We start from the raw sequence: 23,263 nt of genomic DNA, 5'->3' as shown, positions 1-23,263 counted from the left end.
TCAAAATAAACAATTAGAGTTATAAAATTTAAACTCAAAACTCGCGTCCCCAGTGTTACAATATCAGAGCATGACACCTGACACTAAACTAAACACACGGACTCATGAGCTAATCCTCACCAAGTCAAAAAGCCGCTATCCTCAATCTGAAAATGACAACATGTAAGGTTGAGTCTCATCACAATTAACAAATATTATTTCATTACAAACAACAATATATCATAGTTATATCATTCACCCAATCGTTTCATATCCAGACATTTCATCATCACACAATCATACACCATCAACCATAACATAAAATACATTTATTTAGGTCATGAAAAGTCATGCATATGTATGAACTGACACTATGCATGTGGTACCAACATCATCAATGGGAATAACCCACCGACCGATCTAACATCATCAGGATACAGCCCTGCCAGCACAATTTCACACAATGGGAATTATGCCTTTCACTGATCCAACACATTATCATGGATACAACCCTCAAAAAATGATTATGAATGAATGCAACATACATAAAACATACTTATATCATCATCAATCTATGAGTAACATCATCTCATACTCAAGTCATCATCATCATCATCATCAAAGCATGTTTATATATATATATATATATATATATATATATATATTAACATCATTTAATTAAATCATAACATCAATCAATCATACAGATTATTTCATCCAATTCATCATGATCAAAACGAAACTCAAAACAGGCCAACGATTTAAAAGTTATGCAACATCAAACTTTCAAAAATTACAAATAGCAAAATTCTGCATTTCACGTTGGCTATACGCGTACCGCGTGCCAACAGATCCATATTTCCACACAAACACATCATACGCGTACCATACGCGTATCTGCAGGAGCTGATTTCTTCTCAGAACACAGCATATGCGTACCTCAAGGCCATACGTGTACCAACTCTTCATCATACGCGTATATATATATATTAACATCATTTAATTAAATCATAACATCAATCAATCATACAGATTATTTCATCCAATTCATCATGATCAAAACGAAACTCAAAACAGGCCAACGATTTAAAAGTTATGCAACATCAAACTTTCAAAAATTACAAATAGCAAAATTCTGCATTTCACGTTGGCTATACGCGTACCGCGTGCCAACAGATCCATATTTCCACACAAACACATCATACGCGTACCATACGCGTATCTGCAGGAGCTGATTTCTTCTCAAAACACAGCATACGCGTACCTCAAGGCCATACGTGTACCAACTCTTCATCATACGCGTACCATACGCGTATCAACAGAAGGGTGTATTTTGGTGCGTAATGGGGCGTGTACCATACGCGTATCATACGCAAATGGGCAGAAGTTCCAAAAACCTGCAGCTTACCCAGTTCGTCTTCCTCGCGATTTCAATGTTACTGCCTGCGATTTTGGATCTAAAACAGAAATTTTGCACTCTTAAACATATGGGGTTCAACTATCATCAATAGTCTATCACCCTGTATCGATTTTACTCATTACAAACTTAATTCTACTCAATCAATTAGGAGTTCACAATCATAGATTCAATCCATAGATGAACACTACAACACAGTCAAAATACAAAATCCATTGATCTAAACAATATCCCTAATCAACATCATCACCTATAATACAATAAGAGCCATTAATCGGAGAGTCCCCCCTTACCTTAGCCAAGAATTCTTGATTGCCCAATCCCTATACTGTTCCTCTTTCACGTTCTTCGTATTTCAAAACCTTCAGTTCTTTAACGTTCTATCCTCTTTCTCAACTTCCTTCTTGTTTTATGAAAAATAATATTATAATTATTAAAAGGCTTTACTAACTCACACCTCCTTTCTTTCTAACATCATACATTAGCCCAATGTCTTAACCTTTTATTTTCTAATTTAATTTTCCATAATTCTAATATTAATTCAATTTCCAAATTAAATTAAAATTAAAATATACGGGTGTTACAAATATGGGTGAATAGTAACTAGGATTTGTTAAAGGTAATTTCAATGAAGGCAACGACAAATAGACTGCAATTAAGGCGGCTAGGATTTTGAAAAATGAACCGTAATTAAGGCGGCCAAAGTTTTGAAAAAGGAATTGCAATTAGGGCGATTTTTTTTTTTTTGCTATTTGCACCGGTGTCGACCCACCACAGGTGGGCCACTAATCCGGCTCGTGCGGAGACGCATGCGCACTGGCCAAGCAAGATTGTTCCGCCTGGGAATCGAACTCGGTATTCCCCGAGTACGTCCTTGGACTTATTGATTAAAATGAATAGACAAACATTATTCTCTTTAAATAGAGTATTCTTACCTATTGGGTCTTATTAAATAGCAAAACATGAATTATTAAAAATATTAAAATAACAGTAATAAATTACTATTTATACATATTTATTAATTAATTTTTATAGAATAAACATATTTTTTTTCAAATTATGTCTTTTTGAAAAGATTTGAGAAAATAATTAGTTAGAAATAACCAAATAGTATTCAATTAATTTTTTCCATGCATAAATAATTAACAAAGTGGTAGTGGTTTAGTTGGCAAACTCACTTGTCCCAAGATATATTTTTTTTTAAAATTTGATTAGTTAATTTAATATAATTTCTAAAAAATCCATAATTGAGAAGGTATATTTATTCTTTAAAAATATTTAAATTCATTTTAAATATTTTTAATATAGTAATTATATTATTATTATTATTGTTAAATAATATTATAAATTATTGATTAATACTATTATTATAAATTTCTTTAAAAAAATTGTTGAAACAAGATATTTAATCTGTAAAAAATGTTTTAAGATTTATTATAGTTTATTTAGATTATATTTAAGTTTTATTAACGCAATAATTTACATTAATAAATAATATTTTAAATATTAATTAATATTATTTTTATTTTATTTTTTAGTTTAATCATCAACTATACATCACTTCCACCTATGCAAAACTAAGTGGGTCAAATAAGAGGTGCAAAAGACTAAGAATTAAAATGGAGGTAAGAAAAATAACACAACTCTATTTTACCAAAATTTCATAACTGATTTTTTTACTGCTATAAAATCTTATGATTGTGTGAGTTTGCACCACCACATCTACACATACCAAATAGGAGAAAAATGCAGTCTCTACAATCATTTGCTTTCATTTTAATATTTGTAGCTGTTGCATTTGATGTTTGTAAATCTGATGATTGTAGTAATCCCTTGAAGATTATTACTGTCAGCCAATCAGGCAAAGCAGATTTCAAAACAATTCAAAGTGCCATTGATTCTGTCCCTGCAGGAAACTCTCAATGGATTCATATCCAAATATCCTCCGGTGTTTACAAGTATATTCTTCCTTTTCTACTATACTTATATGTTACATTTATATTTATACATTGAATTATAATTGTTACAAAATTGTTGTTATGTTCAGAGAGCAAGTCTTAATTCCCATCAACAAGCCATGCATTTATCTTGAAGGAGATGGAAGCCACTCCACAAGTATAGAATGGGGTTCTCATGAGAATGCCACCTTCATATCAAAAGCAGATAATACAGCTGCAAAGGGCATAACTTTTACGGTAATTAATTATTTACATAAATTAATTGTATTTATTTAAAGCATAATCATTATTGAATATTGCCTAATTAATTCACTTTTTGTACTCCATGTGTTTGTAGAATACACTCAACAGCCCAGTATTATTAGAGGCCACTAACATCACACAAGCAAGAGCTGCTAAAATCCATGCAGATAAATGTGCTTTCTATAGCTGCAGTTTTCTAGGAGTGCAAGATACCCTAAATGATGACTACGGTCGCCATTACTACAATAATTGTTTCATCCAAGGTGCAGTCGATTTCATATATGGGCAAGGTCAATCACTCTTTGAGGTACAATTCTAGGTCTGTTCGTTTTAGCTTAAGAAACACGCCCGGGCCTGGGCCGGGGCCTTGATCAAATTGACTTCTTATACTATATGTAAAACAAAAATCATTTTTTATAATTATGTAGGAAAGTACAATATACTTTTCGACGGGAAAATCGGGTGTAAAAAAGAATGGAGTTATTGCAGCACAATATAGAGATTCACCAAATGATCCAAGTGGGTTTGTGTTTAATAAATGTAACATAACTGGGACAGGAGGAAAGTTTCTACTTGGAAGGGCTATGGACGCTTATGCAAGAGTGATCGTAGCAAATTCTTACATATCAGATGGTGTTAAACCTGAGGGTTGGAGTCAGACAACATATGTTGGGCATGAGTAAGTTATATTCTTACTAGTGAATCATCAAATAATTAACACTATCTTACATTAATCTGTGAGTTTAACATGCCTACAGATCAAACCTTACTTTTGTGGAGGAGGGATGCAAAGGACCTGGTGCAGACAAATCAAAACGCGTGAAATGGATGAAGAGTTTGAGTCGACCTGAACTTGATAAATTCTTGAATATCTCTTTTATTGATGATGGGTGGATTTCCAAATTGCCAACAAGAATATTCGATTAAATGCTGAAGAAAGTTACTTGTGGTTGTTTCTGTTGCAAGTCATTGCAACAATCTAGTTTAGTTATAAGCTTAAAGTTGGTTTGCTAGAGAGCTATAAGCAGTAAGAGTATGTGCAGTTAGAAAGCAGTTATGAAAATTACAGCCATTTTCAATAATATGTACACGAATAAGAAAGTATTGTCATTCATTAGTTATCTGTTGAGTTGAGTTGAAAAATAACCTCAAAAAACTTTTTTCAGATTTTCCTTCTCTTTCTTTCATTTTTTCCTAGAGTTCATTTATTTGATATGGTCTTAGAGCTCAATAAGTTAGCTATCTTGAGATTTCTTTGATGTGGCTGCAATCGCTGTCCTCGACCTGGGAAGATCTCAGTTGATTTAGCTCTAACTGACCCCTAGCAAAACCCCTTCTATGTTCATTTTAATGAAAATCCGAAAAAAGTATTGTTGAATCCTCCTAAGAATAGCAAGAATTATTATTCTTGGCTGTGATACATGAAGAATATGCTAATTGTGAAGATCATCAAACCCTGATTTCTAGATAGTATTTCTCTTATGCAAGATCTACTTGATCCTCTGTATAAGGTTAAGGTGTGAATATTTCGTCATTGCATGTTTTTTAATATAATTTACAATAGTTTGAAGTACTTTTTTTATGAAGAATTGTGAAAGAGACCGATCAATGCAAAAATAATCATAACCATACAAAGTACTATGTGATATTTTACTATAGAGATTATGATGATGAAGGAAGAGGAGGACTTGCACACAAGAGTGAGCAAATTCATGTCGCTCAAGAAGGCAACACGGTGCGATATGAACCATGAAAATCAAAATTAACCGCGGCCATCAAAACAGAAAGTGCAATGTGAATTTTACAATCTCAAGGCTGACATGTTACCAACATCACAAATTGTCACAACGCGCTATTATAATTATAATCATTGTGTATAAAGTAAATGCAGTTCTAGCATATGTATTTTATGCTCAATCAAATTTTTATTGGTTGCGACATCGACAAGACATTGGGGGATTATAATCAAACGAGACCGGTTAGGTTATGAGATATCATGCGCAACTATTTTGTAAAATAATCATGATATTAGACGAAACATTATAGATTCAGGCATGGAAAAAAGGAATAGGATTCGAAATGAGACTGAATTGCTTCTCTTATTAAAATTCTCAAATATTAGTAACTTAATCAAATTTTACATTAATTGCACAACCAATTCAATTAACATGTTACTTAATAGCAAATATAATTCCTTTAGTCTTGATAAAATAATTAAAATTTGTGGATGATAATTTTCACTTAGCACTTGGTACTATTATACTATACTGCATTTTTAGTCCTACAATTTTTCGTCGTTGATAGGGAATATAGAATATTTCAATTATGCAATATTAGGCAATTATACTTTAGGTTAGTTGCATTTTAATTTGTGTTATTTTATTTTATTTTACAGTTTTAAAATTTTTATTTCATGCCAATTTATTTTGTACTACTTTTTTTTAAGTAAGATATTTTGATAGGGAACTAAGGGTTCTCAACCTCGATAACAAAAAAATCGAGAACAAAGCTCGATAACAGAAAGACTACAAACCAATTGCAACCTAAGATAAGTAAAACAAAGTCTCTTTGTTAAAATCGTAAAAGTTACAATTGGTATGAGTAATTTTCCCGATGAAAGATCACTTCCAAACCAACTCCTTAATGTTCCAAACCACATCCAAAACAATCCAATCATCATTCCTGAAAATAAATCCTTTTCTAAAAATCCACAAATTCCAACAAGTAGCCAACCAAATGCAACCTTCTTTACCCGCTTTCACCTTCTTTGACTTGCAAAAGGAACACCAACTCAAAAAACTAGCCTTAAAACACAAAGATGCATATTCAGATAATCCAATCTGCCACCTCTTTCCCAACCAAATCCGCAACTTGACAAAACAGTAAAGAGTGGTTCAAAGATTCCCCGAGATCCATACACATAACACAAGAAATATCACTAGTGGGGGAAAATATACCTCTGATTTTTAACAAGTCTCTAGACAGTAATCTATTAATGAAACATCTCCACCCAAAAGCCTTGATTTTGAAAGGCGCCTGCATTTTCTAAACCAAACTATGGCTTTGCCATGCTTATTTTTAGGTCCCTGCGGAACACGGTGCCTACTGGATACACCGTAGAAGTTGCTAACTGAAAAAACATCTGCCCCTATCACCGCCCAAAACACGTTGTCTTTGCTGCCCTAAACCGGATTGGCATGCAGCAGCAGATTTCCCAGCGCCTCAAGAATAGACAACAAATAACCAAAAAAGCGAAATCCCAAGGTCTGCCCACTTCCATTCCCCGTCGACCCAACCACCCATACTTGTAACTGCCACATCTTCCAACAGAGATAAGGAGAACAAAACAAGAAAACTCCTTTAAACTATAATCACCCCAGAGTTATATTTGACACCCCTCGTAATCTAATAAAAAGATCATTATAAACCTACTCAAAATTTTCATCATTTTCACAAATTCACATTTCCAAACAGCAAATTTCAAAAATCTTGGACGATATCGAAAATTTGGATAGCATACTGGAAATTTTTGAAAATAATAAGTAGAATACTAGAAATCTTACATTCATACCGGAAATTGTTTGAAAGAATTTAGTGAATTATCGGAAAATTCATAATTTTCGGTAGAATTTGCCGAATATTTTAGAATTTTCAAAAGAATTTTACGGAAATTGAAAAAAAATACAATAAATCTTACCAGAAATTTTTGGAAGTTCATTTTTTTGTGAGGATCCGAGGAAAGGACAACACCATTGCTGAAAGGACCGGTGATAGAGAGGCAATTGTCGCTAGAGTTGCTAAGACAGAGGCTTCCAAGCTACGGACTGGAAGACATGCTCCGACCAATTTTCACTTAAAACGTATGTTTGAGTGGGCACAAGGGCAGTGTTGCACCTCGTCGCCAAGCTGATATAGTTTATAATACTTTGGAGGATCTTGCTCATATGGAGGCTGAGCAAGTTCCGGTTGATATTGAGGATATACATGTATTTTTTGCAGTAGAGTGTCGCGGCGGAAAAATTGAGCTTAACTCGCAAAAGCAAGATTTTCCACTGAACTTTGTTGTTTCCAAAGGAAAGGGGAAATATCGATAAAACCCAACAAGAAAATATCATAAACGGGGATTCGTTATGCTAGGGGAAGGTATTAGCACCCCTTACATGTATGGTACTCCACAGGAACCTCTTGAATCAAAATTGAACTTCTCTTGATCCAGTGATGTGGAATGAAACTTGACATGATAATGGCCTAAGATTATAGGTCATGCCTTGAAGAAAAGTCCATTTGACCAAGAGTTGACCACAACTTTGACTTTGAACAACAAAACCCTAATTAGGAAACAATGCTTTAATCTTTGGGAAAAATTCAACCACAAGCCATGTTACTAGGAGCATTTGGATATCTTTGAACATGGAATAAGATCCTCTTGAGTATTAGCCACTTTTTTGTATTTTAATTGCCAACCCTACCTTGCACAATAAGAGAAAGGGAAAGTAACAAACAAACATGTTTTTGTATTTTGAATAAAGGTTAGTGAAATTTAGATGATAAGAAACACAAGGGTGCTTGGTGATCTCTCACAGAAGATAAGCCTTAGGATGAAGTGGATAGGAGAGAAGCATGCTTGGATGACATATAGGAGGTGCCTGCTGGAGTTGACCAAGTTCATGTTGCTATGGAGGAGGTACCTGTAAACACTGAGCAAGTTCTTATTGTTGATGAAGAGGTATATGTTGCGGCTGAGCAGGTTCTTATTATCGATGAGGATGCTACTCATACAGATATAGAGGCCACGGCTCGTGCTTCTAAGGAGGAATATGTTCACATAGATGGAGCCTTCCAAGGAGGACCTAGTGGATGATATGTGCTCACAGGGTATGTTGGCCATGTCGCATACAGAGTATAGCAGAGAGAGGTATATATGTTATATTTTTTATTTGAAAAATATTTACTATTGTTAGATGATGTTTTCAAAGTTTACTATTAATTATTTTAACTTTGTTTCCTACAGGAGCGTCTGCGCTGAAGGTTGCATCCCACAAGTTAAAGTTGAAGAACTTCCCCCTGAGTTTGATACCTTCACAGGTTAGGCACATTGTTTCTGATTTCAGTCTGTTGGAGTTTACCGCTTGCTCATTGGCCATGCTCGATGCCTCTCTTATATATGCTTTTGTTGAGCAATGGCACTCGGAGACATCTTCCTTTCATCTTCTATTTGGGGAGATGACTATCACTTTTGATAATGTCTCCTCATTGTTTCATCTCCCCATTGGCGGTATATTCTTTAGTGTTTCTGCCATTAACTAGAATACAAAGTTATTCTGGGTTGTAGAGGATATGTAGGTCCCTTCGAATGTATTGGCTGTGGGACAGGTACCAGGAGGTTGTGGAGGAAGAGAGGTATGAAGTTTACCCTAGGGTGTACATGCTACATCTGATGGCATGTAGTTTATTTGCGGATAAGTCAGGTGTTTACATTGATGTTTGATACTTGTGGCTTAATAATGACATCCCATTAAACATAAGGATAATATTCGTAAAGTATCCATATTCAATCTTTATTGTGAAGTGGTATAACATTAAAGCATAGAGACTATTATATGGTAGGTTGATGATCACATCTCATGGATCATGGATAAAGAGTTATCAAATCTTATCATAGGTACGAATATTAGAAATAATGTTTGTATTGGATTGACCCATCATCAGAATACTACATAGAAAACAATGTAAGTGTCATAAGTATTCTCAAGGTGATAATAGTGTATAGTAACCTTTAACCTAAAACCAATATGGATCCTAGATGTGGATTCAAGCACTTTATTTACAATTAAACATTTCCCCTAACAGGATGACCATATAGATGGTTGACGAGTACTCCATAAATCATGTCGAGGGACATGAGTGACCTAGATAGAATTTCCTATCCTACGTAATAGGATATATGTCCAAAGACCCAATATTAAACTATACAAGGGTGACACGATCTATGCCTTATATAGGGTCACACACATAAGGACATATTAATGATAGATAGAATGAATAATTGAAAAATGGGACACCATACGGTATGTAGTAATTAAGAGAATTATGGAATATTATAAGTTACGGTGTATTTAAGTGAATCGTAGAAAATCGTAAGGTATGGTGCACTTAAATGGATTACGGAATATTGTAAGGTACCTTGCAATTGAGTGAAATACATATATCATAAGGTATGATGCTCTCAAATGGGCATTGCTAGCTTGCATCCCATACAAGCGGATATATAAATAAAACCCTAGTCGTATTCTTTCTCTCTCAAGGTCTTCATTTGTAGCAGCTAGAACTGAGATTGAAGGCAATATATTTTTGTGGAGTTCTTCATTGTTCTTTGTTTAGTGCATGTGATCGTCTTCGGATTCTGCATCAAAGGTGTCAAACACCATAAGAGGTAATTGTTTCTATCACTAATCATGCATCATTCATAGAGATCAACTTATGGGAAATTTTTGTTTTCTACTGCATTTTATATCGTGATTTCCCTTCATTGTGATATATTCATATTATATGATGTATATCCTTCTTTAGCTATGTTTACATTTATTTCTTTGAAATATTTTTGTGTTTACTTGTCAATTTTTTGTTTAGGCTCGTTACCAGTTATCTCTTTTTGATCTTGTCAATTGGAGAGAACTTATAATGTGGGTCTAGATTTAATTCATGTGTTACATGTCATTTGTGGTTTGTGCAATATTTTAAGGAGAGTAGAAGAGAAATGAGGAAAGCATTGATCACGCTTTGCTTCTGCTCAACGTCAACTCAATTCTAATTGAAAAGTTTGCAAGTTAACAAGCATCAAAAACAGAGAGACTAAAGTCGTTCTTCCTTTTAGAGTTTTCTCAATACTTTGTTGCTTGAAAATGTATTCTTATAGTTTGTTTGTCATAATTGAGTTACCTCACATAGTTTCTCAATCAAGGGTTAAGAGTTAAATCATTTTGATGCATGCATAAATCAAATTATTTGCTTAAAGTCAATGAAATATGGTTATAGTCAATTATTCAGAGTTTTGGATCAAGAAACACATGAAAACATGATTCAAATCATGCCAATAAAAGATTCAAATTAGAACTTCATTTTTCTTAAAATTTGAACTTTTTGAAGTGTGATTCAAATCAGAGAATTGGTTGACTTGAATCAAAAATTGAATGTTAAAATCATAAATTGATAGTGTATTTCTGATTTAAATTACGTATAATACTAATTCAAATCACAATATGAAATGACTCAAAGCTTTATATACTTGGAGAGAAGATTCTGAAGATTGTTGCCAGCTTTCAATAGGAAATCATTGGAGAGTGGATTAGGCACAAAGCGAAGACGAACGTGCTCAACCACTATAAATATTTTGTACTCGCTCTCCTTGTCTCTTTTGAATTTCTTTTAGATTCATATGCTTATGTTTTACTGTATTCTTAGAAATTGCATGTTGTTAGATTTTACCTCCTCCATAGATATTTCTGGTATGAAATATCAATATTCTAAACAATCTTACTTGAGATTAAAACTAGAAACTATAGTAATAGATTTGTTAATTAATGGATCTGGTGAGATATACCTCCTGCAGGATATGCTCTCTCCTTATGTTGAGAGGTGTGAATTTTTCAAAGGGATCTGATTGGCTTAATTGCACCAGTTTCTCTTACTGGTAATGGGCCTGTTTGTTTCAGCTTTAAAAAAATGGATTTTTTCTTTGTATTTTTGAAAATAGATTTTCCAAAACCGTTTTTCAAAATAGTATAAGTTTTTTTATATTCGTTTTTTCTAAAATGAAACACTAATTTTGATATCCTAGAACATAAACATAGATTATTGAAGACCAAAACTTTGTCAAAATCGCAATTTTTTCAAAAAATTGTATTTCAAAAATGATTTTTATGAAAATCTATTTGAAATAGCTTCAAAATTAAGTGATTTTTTGAAATTTTGATATCCAAATTTTTTATCCATAAATAGATGAAATACCTAAAATCATATTTTAAGAATAACTATTCTAACAAAAATTTTATTTGAAGCTTTTATAAAAAGTTTCTTTGTAAAAATTTTTTTCACAAAATTTTGTAACACTATAAAAATCATTTTTAAAAAAAGCCAAAACAAACGGGCCCAATGTTATCTGATTCCTCTTGTGAACTGGTAATGTTATCTGATTCCTCTTGTGAATAATAAGTGACCTTAATTAAGAAAAAAAACAATTAACCTAAAACAATTTGGGTAGAACATATCAAATAATATCTTACCTGTTACCAAAAAACAAAAAATAATATCTTACCAAAAAAAACAAAAGAACATATCAAATAATATAGTAATCAATTAAATCTTGAAAATACCCACAACATTATTTATAGGAATTTTAATGGAGTGAAAGAACATATTTACATTTACATTTACATACAATGAGTGATAACTTGTAGAAATAAGATATTATATATTTGATTACATATTCTTAAATGAGGACTAGTGTTGTCTTTTCTTATTTTTGCCATTTATACATTTTCATTCTAGTTTTGGTGGTTGGATTCTATAATTTGGATATAGTAATCATTCTTGTAAATAAAGTAACTCATATCAATGAACTTTCCAAAATCATGAAATTATGTTCCTAAGCAATAAACACTAGTAATGTATTTCCCAACTTCTTTTACTTATAAAAGTCCTATGACTCTATTGAGTTTGCACCACATTTACATGCAGTGTAGGAGAAAAAATGCAGTCTCTACAATCCATCACTTTCATTTTAATATCTGTAATTCTTTTCTTTGATGTTTGTGAATCTAAAGATTGTAGCAACCCCTTGAAGACCATTACTGTTAGTCAATCCGGCAACGCAAATTTCAAAACAATTCAAAGTGCAATTGATTCTGTCCAGGGAGGGAACTCTCAATGGATTCACATTCAAATTTCCTCTGGTGTTTACAAGTATGTTCTTCCTTTTCAACTATAATTATATCTTTCATTTTTATTATACATTGAATTTGAATTATGAATGTTACAAAATTGCAATTAAATTCTTTGTGCAATATATGCAGAGAGCAAGTCTTGATTCCAAAGAACAAACCATGCATTTATCTTGAAGGAGCTGGTAGTGATTCCACAAGTATAGAATGGGGCTCTCATGACATTGCTACTTTCTTATCAAAAGGAGATAATACAGTCGCAAAGGGCATTACTTTTACGGTAAGTCATTTATATAAAATAATTGTCTTAATTTAAAGCATAATCAATATTGAATATTACGCAATTAATTCATTTTTTGTACTCTACATGTTCATAGAATACACTGAACAGCCCAGTATTATTAGATGCCACTAAGGTCACACAAGCCAGAGCTGCTAAATTCCGCGGAGATAAATGTGCTTTCTACAGCTGTAGTTTTCTTGGAGTGCAAGATACTCTAAATGATGACTACGGTCGTCATTACTACAAAAATTGTTACATCCAAGGTGCAGTCGATTTCATATATGGGCAAGGTCAATCACTCTTTGAGGTAAAATACTGAGTTCGTTTGTTTTAGCTTTAAAAAATGAACCCTGGCCCGGATCAAATTGATTTCTTATTCATCGTTATGTAGGCAAGTACGATATATTTCTCACCGGGGAAATCTGGTCTAAAAGAGGATGGAGTTATTACAGCACAATATAGAAATTCACCAAATGATCCAAGTGGATTTGTGTTTAATAAATGTAACATAAGTGGGACAGGAGGGAAGTTTCAACTTGGAAGGGCTATGGACGCTTACGCAAGAGTGATCATAGCAAATTCTTACCTATCAGATGGTGTTAGACCTGAGGGTTGGAGTCAGACAACATATGTTGGACATGAGTAAGTTTTATTCTAACTAGTGAATCATCAAATTAACGCTATCTTACATTAATATGTGAAATAAACATAACTATACAGATCAAACCTTACTTTTGTGGAGGAGGGATGCACGGGACCTGGAGCAGACAAATCAAAACGTGTAAAATGGATGAAGAATTTGAGTCGACCTGAACTTGATAAATTCTTGAGTAACTCTTTTATTGATCAAGAAGGGTGGATTTCCAAATTGCCAGTGATACTTTGAATGTACAAAACATTGCTTCTGTTGCAAGTTATCGCAACAATCTACCGTTAATTAGTTTCTTGAAGATGGTTAGGTTGAAAGGTATAAGGTATAAGCAATAAGTGACTATATGCATTTAGAAAGCAGTTATCGAAATTAGAGCCAATGTCAGTAATATGTAAATGATAAAGAATGTATTATGCTTTATTATTCAGTTGAAGTGACTTGATTAAAAATTTCCAAAAGCTTTTCAGAAATTTCTTCTCTTTCTTTCATTTCCTCTAAGAGTTCATTTATCAAGAAAAGGCCTTCTAGTCAATAAATCATATCAAGAGTGTCATTGAAACCATAGTCATAGATGAGGACTTGAACTCTATTTAAATCATCTACATCTTATGAAACTTGAAGGTCCTAACAAAGTCAATTTGTATATTCATATCAAAGGACATAAGGATGGTTGATGATCAAAGTGGTTTTTAGAAAAGTGCAACAATAAGTGGTCTTCGAAGCAAAAATCGAATTGCTGGTCGCAAATTGTTCTATCTAATTTGAATGCAGCACGAAGGAAAGTGAGTGCTGGAATTTTGGCAGGTGAAACAAAAGATTTCCTCGGCTCATATTTGATGAAGAGTGTTGTGTTGGATTTCGCAGGGTTAAGGAGTCATATTTTTCAGAGAAACAGAAAATGGCATTGAAGTCTGACCATAAGAAGATGAAGGAGACTTACGAACTTAAGAAAACCCTGCAGACGTCCACTAACAAGAGCATAACTGCACAAGAGAAGGATTATAAAAGATGTGCAGTTTTCCCTTTAAAAGACGGGAGGGGAAAAGACACAATTATGGGAGAAAAGAAAACTTTGAAGGTGAGGTACCAGAATGAGAGCAACACACTTGTTGAATTCGAGGCTAAAGTAACCAACCTTAGGGATGCGACATGAACACATGCTTCTACTGTTCAATCGCTTAAATCAGAGCTAGAGGAGGCTAGTACTGGATGTTTTCTTTCTGAGAAGTAAGGATTTGAAAAGGAAAAAGAGAAAAAAAATTGTGTTTATATCTCAAGCTGGACTTTGCCGAGATCGATTATTTCAAGGTGTTCATGGATGAATTTGCCAAGATAGATTATTTCAAGGTGGTCATGGATGGATGAATAGTGCTAAAGATTGATCTTGAGGTCTTTTGAATAAATGTTAGTTTACTTTCCTTTTCTGAGATATTTGTTTCGGACCCAAAAGGCTCGCCCAACCCAACTCGCGGTTGAATCATATAGGCCTATTTCCGTCCATTTTTTATCGGTTTGGACGGGTTACGTTAGAACGGGTTGTGGGTTAATACGAACGGTTTAATAATGGACTTTTTTTGTTGAGCCCAACAACACACTTTGAGCTATAAATCACCAAAATACAAATCCATATTACCAAGAATTTAAATTCAACATAAAGCCAATGGCCTATCATTCAATGTTTTATCAACGGCCTCAAAAAATCCAACATTAAAAAGAAACTAACAGAATTTAGCACACGCACAGAAATTGAAACTAAAAGAATTTAGCATATGCATATGCACTGAAGTTGAAACTAAAAGAAACAAACAGAACCGAATTTACCAACTGTCATGTTATAGTTATCGACTATAAAGCTTCGAGGAACTGCATCATAAATAGTCTCGGCTACCCTTGCATTTTCAGGACAGCAAAGCTACTACCACCTAGAATAAAGAAATTAACCGTGCGGTCAACATAACTGATGACGAATTTGAAGCCTCGTCATAGAAAAACACAAAAAGTGATAATCATAAAACCTTAAATTAATTTGATACAGCTAGCTATTGTAAAAGCACAAAACCATAAAAACACAAAAACTGATCAATCATAAAGATTTACCATAGTCCAAGCTACATTTGCTATATCAACAAATTCTTAAATTAACTAGAGATTTACCATACTTATTCATCAGAAGCATCAGACTTGTTTAGTTTGTAACTTTCATCAGAATTGTTCCAAGTTCTAAAAGTATCAAAAGCATCAAAATTGTTCCTCTAAATGAAACTAACAGAATTGTCATAATAAAAATATTACAAAATTTTACAAGAGTTAGCATATTGCAGGTTAACCCACATGGATCACTTACTTCATGATTTAGAGCAGTTGAGGCAGTGCTACGATCATCAGGATCGATTGCAAGAGTTTCACATATGACTCCAAAAATTCAAAAAACAAATGACTTCATTTGGCCATTGAGTGGTACAAAATATAAGGCTCATACGACTCCAAAAATTCAAAACAGTTGAACTGAAAAAGTAAAGAAGAAAAAGTTTGAGTTTTAAAAAATAAGTGTAACAAGTAAATCAAACTAATAAAATAAATATACCTTCATATTTTTCAAGCACAACCAGAAGGTTGTGGCTGAGACTATGAAGATCTTCCTCTTGCTGCAGAAGAAATTTCTTCGAACTTTAAAATAATGAAATAAAAATAAGTTATTCCAAAGATATAACATTACAACATCAAATTTATTCAAAATAAAGTAATAATTTTACCTGCGGTAATATCTTCAGAAAGCTCAAAATCTTCCATGAGGTTCATATCTTTGAAATAGATAAAAGACGACTTTAACCAATTCTAGGTGCAAATTAATGCCTCCGCCATTTCATATTTTAGGGAGCTCATATAAGTTTCTAAGACTCTCCCTCCCGTGCTAAAAGCAATTTCTGATGCAACTGTAGACACCTGTGTGGCAAAAATATCCATAGCTATTGTAAATAAAATAGGATATTAGGCTAAATTGTGTTTCCACCACTCAAGAATGTCAAAATTAGGATCCCTTTTGATACACTTACTAGAGTAAAAACCCTCAAGCTCATTTTGTTGATCAATCGAGTCTTGTGCCTCTAAATGTTTCTCAAAAGCATCGGCTCTATCCATTATTGAGGACAGCTAGCAACTGTTTCATCATTTGAAACATTGTTTTCACCAATACCAAGAGGCTGGCTATTATGCTTTTGGTCATAAGCGTGCTTATACCAATCATACAATTTTTGTAAGCTCTCTTTTATAGAACCCATCAACCCGGTAGCAAACTCATATCCAACTCCGTACATTTCCTTAAAGGCCCACTCAATATATCTCAACTTGTATCTTGGATAAAAAATAATTCTAAAACAAATCAACTTGTTCATCTTAGTAGCACACCCCAAATATCTATTGTACTTTTCCATCATATCTCAACCCATACTTTCAAAAACACCATTCAAGTTCATAGTAGCTTGCTTTAGCTCACAATAGATCGCAAATACTTGGTGAAAATTACTATGCAAACTCACACTTTGAGAGGTAGAAAATCACTATGCAAACTCACACTTTGAGAGGTAGAAAAAAATTAGTTGCATCATAGAATAACTTTAAAAAAGAGATAAAGGCTCTAACAAATGTCTCAATCATCATTACTAGGAGGACTACCTTTTCCAAAAGGACTCCTTATGTTATTTAATCTAGTTTGAAAGTTGTTATCTAGTTCTTAGTTCAAAGGCAAAATACCCTTTTTGGTCCCTTAAGTATACCCCAAGGTCCATTCTGGTCCCTTATCTCTAAAAAGTGTCAAAGTGATCCTTTAATTGTCCAAAAAGGACCACGTTTGTCCTTTCTGTCCAAATAGCACAAACGGACGTTAGGTCTGTATACGTGGCAGGTGACGTGGAATATTATATACTCGTTATTCAATGTTCTCTTCTTCATCGTTTGCCTCCTTTCTTCCCCAAATTCTAGGGTTCATCGTTTGCCTCCTTTCTTCCCCAAATTCTAGGGTTTTGTTGCAGATCACCCAAGTCAGTTTCCAATGAAGCAGACATCATCATCAATCGCAGGGCCATGTTCATACGAATCTAACACGAAGAATGATGGTTTTGCTGCAAAATTGAGATGGAGACCCGTATGTGGGTGTGGAGAGATAGCTTTGCTTCGTAGGGCTTCAACAAGCACGAATTTCGGGAAGCAATTCTGGGGCTGTCGTAATTATAAGGTAAAAACGAACTTCACTTGTTTGTTCATGTCATGTATTGCCTTATGAATGATTGGTATTTTGAATTTCACAGGGTTCAACCCAAACAGGGTGTGGCTATTTTCAATGGTTCTTTGATGATGTGATGGATGAGAAAGACCAGTATATGAAGATGCAGAATAGTAGGATGGAGAAGATTCAAATTGAACTTGATGCAGCAAAAATGGAGTTGGTAACTCTTAAGGCAACAAATGACAGACTAAAACAAAAGACAAGAGAGTTGAAGAAGATGATGAATTCTGAGAAAAATTGGAAAAGGCTTTTCTGTGTTATTTTAGTGTTGGTCATTTGGAAAAGTCTGTATTAGTATGCTGTAAGGTTATGAATTAGTATGTACTGAATTTGATATTTATTCATGTATTGAATTGTAGTGGTAAAGTCTGTATTTGTAATGTTATGGTTTATTGTTGTAATGTTTTAAAGTTATCAATGGCAAAAATTATGTTATGGTTTAGTGTTGTAATGTTATGATTTGTTACACACTACTAAGTATGTATTGACTTTTGCTAAAGGTCACAAACCACTAATATTCATATGACAGAAAAAGGCAAAAATTATAGGCCAAAATATTGCATTAACTTTAACATTAACCTTGCCATCAGAAATCACATGTTCAAAAGCACAAAATTACTTGGCCAAAATACTGCATACCAGGTTCTTAAAACACAAAATATTCAAACACATTACAAAATATTCAAACTGATGTCTAAAATTCCAAAACACTACATAAAATAAAGAGACTATGGTTTCCATTTTGGTGTGGCCCTTTTAGTAGGTGTTGTTCTCCTTGTTGTTGGACCTATAGCTGTTTTTGCAGCAGTCAGCCTTGTGGTTGGACCAGGTGGGATAAAAGGGGCATTTGGCCTTCTAAATGCCAACTTCTTTGCTTTAGGAGTAGTCTTCTTGGCTGATTTTGGAGTAGTCTTCTGAGCTTGGGATGATTGTGATGGAGCTGCTTGAGATGATTGTGAAGGAGCTGCTTGAGATGACTGTGATGGAGCTGAAGGAGCTGCTTGGGATACTTGTACAAAAGTAGTCTGAGATGGAGATGCTTGTGATGGAGTTGCTTGTGCAGTAGTTGATGGTACCTTGCAAGTAAGTTTGTTGTGTCCTTGTTTCTTGCATCTACTAAACTTCACAATGAAGCCAGTTCTTCTCATCTTTCTATATGTGCCATCCAGTTCACCTTGTTCCAAATTCCTCCTTTTTTTGGGTCTTCTTGGCATTTTCCTAAATTTGGGTGGCAGAACATCAGGGTACTCTGTCCTCTCCCATAGGTTTGAGCCATTGACTGGAAAAATGACTGGCTGGTACACTTGCATATATCTTGATTTCTTGTAATACTCAGGAACATAATCATCAATCTTCTGGTTCCTGCTTTTGATTGCTGATAGTGAATGAACACAGGGGAGGCCTGTCAACTCCCACCTTCTACATGAACAAGTCCTATCTTTTAGATTGACTGTAAATTTTTCAGCATTGTTTTCCAAATTCCTCACTTCAAATATAAACTCATCAGACATCCTAAAAATCAGAATTTATATCAGAATGAAGTCAGAATTTATTTCAGTACTACTTCAGAATTTATTTCAATATAAACTCCACAAACAGGATTGAAGTCAGAATTTAAATCAGAATGAAGTCAGAATTTAAATCAAAATTTAAATCAGAATGAAATCAGAATTTACCTTACAAGCCACATATTTGTGTATGAACTTGTTTTTTCAATCTTCTTCTTAATGTTTGGTAACACATCAACATCTTCTAATTTCTGAAACCTCATCCTGTTTGTTGCCCACCTTTCCATCATGTATACCATAATCTCTTCCACCATGGTGATCAATGGTTTTGCCCTTGACTCCAATATGACACTATTAAAGGCTTCTGACATATTGTTCAGTACAACATCACACTTGTTATGAGTTTTGAAGTATGATCTGCTCCAAAATCTTGGAGGAGTGCTCATCATGTGCTTGTATGCTTCTACATTGACCTCTTTCATTACTTTCATCTCTCTCTCCCAAGCTTGGTAGTAAGTTGACTTGGCTGCTTTCCATATAATCTCCTTTAGTTTTTTTCCAGCATACTTCTTCCTAAAATTGTTGTATAGATGCCTAACACAAAATCTCTGTTCAACTCTTGGAAGAAGTTCCTCCATTGCAGGCAATAACCCCTAAGTCATAAAAAATGAAAGTGTCATACATTTTGTCTATATCATATCAAATTTAATACATGAAAAATGAAAATGTCATACCTTTTGTTGATCAGAAATGAAAGTGTATGTGAGGCACTCTTCCCTCCCACTAAGATCATCAATAAGCAGCTCCAAGAACCATGTCCAGTTATCCTTGTTTTCACTTTCAACCACTGCAAATGCTATTGGTAGCATTTGATCATTGGGATCTCTGCCAATAGCTGCAAGTATTTGACCTCCACATAAGCCTTTCAAAAAACATCCATCAAGTCCTATGAAATGTCTGCTCAACTTGAAGCTCTCCTTACAAGCTGCCAAACATATGTACAACCTCTTGAAATGTAGATTCTCAACAGTTGAACCTTCTTGTGCAGGCTGGACACAAACCTTAACAGTTGAACCTGGGTTAGATCTTAGTAACTCATGTGCATAGTCATACACCCTTGTATAATCCCCTAGAAGTGACCCATCAACCATGTCTCTGGCTGCAAACCTAACCCTTATAGCCTTGGTTTTGTTGACCCCAACATTCCACTTCTTCTGAACCTTTTCCTTAATGTCCTTCAGCTTCATTCTAGGGTTTGTTTTAAGTGAATTCTGTAACCTCTTGCTCAACCATTTTGTCTTCAGTAACTTTACATGATACTCTCTACTGCAGCTATGGGTGTCAACTACTTTCCTTAGTTGCCATGAATCCTCAGTAGGCAACTTAGCACAGTAAGATTCCCATTCACATCCATCCTTACACCTGACCCTAACCCTTATCTTGTCATTCTTAGTGAACCTTAAATCTCTGCCAGAATGGACTGCATAAGTAACAATTGCCTCCTTGAAATCTTCCTTTGTAGTAAAATAGGTTCCCACTTCCCATCTGTAATTGGACATATCCTTTAAAAGCTTAAAAATTGGATACTTCTTTCTCCTAGCCCTACTGCTATCATCACTATCACAATCACTTCCAAGATCCTCACTATCATTATCACTCCCTTTACTATCTTCTTTGTTTTCATCAGACATTTGTTTTCCTTTTTTACTTTTCATTTGTTCATTATCTTCAATATCACAGTCCAATAGGTTTCCATCCTCCTCTTCCAGTTCAGTACTATACTCATCAGAGTCATCATCAAATACTATCTCCATTGCACTATCATACTCGAAGTTGCTATCATCAGAACTATCATCAGTCAGTCTTAAATCATCATCAACCTCACCACCCACAGGTCCATTATCAGCTCCAACTGCACTCACATCATCTTGTGCTACATCTCTGGCCCTCTCATCATCTTGTGTTACATCATTAGTCCTCACATCATCTTGTGCTACATCATTGGCCCTCTCACCATCTTGTGTTACATCATTAGTCCTCACATCATCCTGTGCTACATCATTGGCCCTCTCACCATCTTGTGTTACATCATTAGTCCTCACATCATCCTGTGCTACATCATTGGCCCTCTCATCAAATTCCTTCAATATTTCCTCAATCTCTACTGCTACCTCATCTACTATCTCATTAGGTGGCATCTCATTAAGTGGAATATCATCTAACACAACTTCAGCTTGTTCAGCAAAAACAGGCTGGGACAATGCGTGCTTAATAAAGACCTCAACACTAAGATGAACCCTATATAAATCAGCAATCTCTAATGCCCCTCTGTCATCTACCAACATATTCATCCCACCAGTTGGATCCTTATAATATATGTTTTCTATGGCTCGATAACCTAGTTCCTTGATACTACCTAACAGCTCAAAAAAACTCCACTTATCAGCATCTACCCTCAGTTTAGCAATCTGACCTCCTACGTAAATGCTCAAGTCCTCACTCGCAAATTCACCACTATGGTGGATTGTAATGATTAGATACCCGTCCATTTCAAACGAAACCCTAAATAGAAGCGCAGGATATAAACTTCAGAAACATGGAATTAAAACCATAATAGAGTACCAGGCATAGAGATGCAGAAACTTACTTCTGATGTCGTCTTCGTCTTTGCTTTCACCTTGAATGTCGTCTTCGTTCTCGTTCGCAGCAACTAGAGATTGGAGTTTCGTCAATGGCAGCTGCGCTAGGGTTTCCTCCAAGAACCAACGAAGAGAAAATGAGGTTTCTATTTCATTTTCCTTTCTATTTTATGTCTAAGACAAATTTACACATCTGGCAATTAAAATAAACCACCTGGCAATAAAGATAAAAACGTGTCTGCCACATGTATGCCACCCATGCCTTTCCTTTGACTTTGACTAACGGAGCTGACAGAAAGGACAAACGTGGTCCTTTTTGGACAATTAAAGGATCACTTTGACACTTTTTAGAGATAAGGGACCAGAATGGACCTTGGAGTATACTTAAGGGACCAAAAAGGGTATTTTGCCTAGTTCAAATGCATGTTTTGTATTACCCGGGAATGAAAGTTAAAAATGAATTTGAAAACATGCATTTGAAAACCAACAACCTTTTCAAAATCAAATAGAAAACAATATTTCAAAGAGAACATGCATTTAAAATTTAAGTTCTATTAATGAAGCAAATCAATTTCACACTTCGGTTACAAACAGAACATGCATTCCAAAACCAAAACAAAACATATATTTGATTGTTCTATGAGTAATGCTATTCATACACCCAATTGTACTTTACAGTAGTCACTAAATTTGGTTAATGCAGTGTAAAAACTTGGTTAATGCAGTAATGAAGTTGGTTAATGCAACAACCAGGTATTAAAAATAATTTTTAGCAGTTACCAAACTTGGTTAATGCAGTGTAAAAACTTGGTTAATTCAGTAATAAAGTTGGTTAATGCAACATACAGGTATTAAAAATATTTTTTAACAGTCATCAAACTTGGTTAATGCAGTATAAAAACTTGGTTAATGCAGTAATGAAGTTGGTTAATGCACGTTCAGGTATTAAAAATAAGCGTCCGTACATGAATAGTATACGTCCGTACATGAATAGTACTCGTTCGTACATGAACAGTACCGTCCGTACATGAACAGTGTCATCCGTACATACGGTGTAGGTGTAAGATTTAGTGTAAGAATAGCATTTCTGTTGTTCTATTATAAACACAACACGCATTCCAAGTATTGAATATACTTACCATGATTTAAGACTATTTTCACGCCACTTTGGTCTTGATCCACCTATTCAACTTCTTACCATGAAAATACAAAACAACAACATTAGATATCTAAACAACAACTTGCAAATAAAAGGTGCAAGGTGAAATAATGTGATGTGAGTATTTAAATCGTATTAAAGTTCATTGTTAGTTCTTAATTCTTAGATGAAAATGAGTATCAAATTGTGTTGGTTCTTAGTTCC

General features: G+C 34.3%; 2 protein-coding genes across 2 annotated transcripts; both read left to right on the top strand.

The window, feature by feature from the left end:
* Positions 1–3,142: 3,142 nt before the first annotated feature.
* On the top strand, positions 3,143–8,458 carry LOC131620080 (probable pectinesterase 55). Its single transcript, XM_058891101.1, has 7 exons — positions 3,143–3,354; positions 3,444–3,591; positions 3,692–3,904; positions 4,026–4,276; positions 4,356–4,487; positions 7,484–7,583; positions 8,237–8,458. Exons 1-7 carry the CDS (start codon positions 3,143–3,145, stop codon positions 8,456–8,458), a joined length of 1,278 nt encoding a protein of 425 aa, XP_058747084.1.
* A 25-nt stretch (positions 8,459–8,483) lies between these two features.
* Positions 8,484–13,899, top strand: LOC131620079 (probable pectinesterase 66). Its single transcript, XM_058891100.1, has 7 exons — positions 8,484–8,512; positions 8,609–8,682; positions 12,420–12,558; positions 12,669–12,816; positions 12,914–13,126; positions 13,211–13,461; positions 13,540–13,899. The coding sequence occupies exons 1-7, from the start codon at positions 8,484–8,486 to the stop codon at positions 13,703–13,705; spliced, it is 1,020 nt and encodes a 339-aa protein (XP_058747083.1). The 3' UTR covers positions 13,706–13,899.
* The last annotated feature ends 9,364 nt before the right edge of the window (positions 13,900–23,263 follow it).

This window comes from Vicia villosa, linkage group LG7, assembly GCF_029867415.1.
Source record: "Vicia villosa cultivar HV-30 ecotype Madison, WI linkage group LG7, Vvil1.0, whole genome shotgun sequence".
Taxonomy (NCBI): domain Eukaryota; kingdom Viridiplantae; phylum Streptophyta; class Magnoliopsida; order Fabales; family Fabaceae; genus Vicia; species Vicia villosa.
Note: the sequence above shows the minus strand (reverse complement) of the source record. Positions and strands in the feature narration are given on the sequence as shown.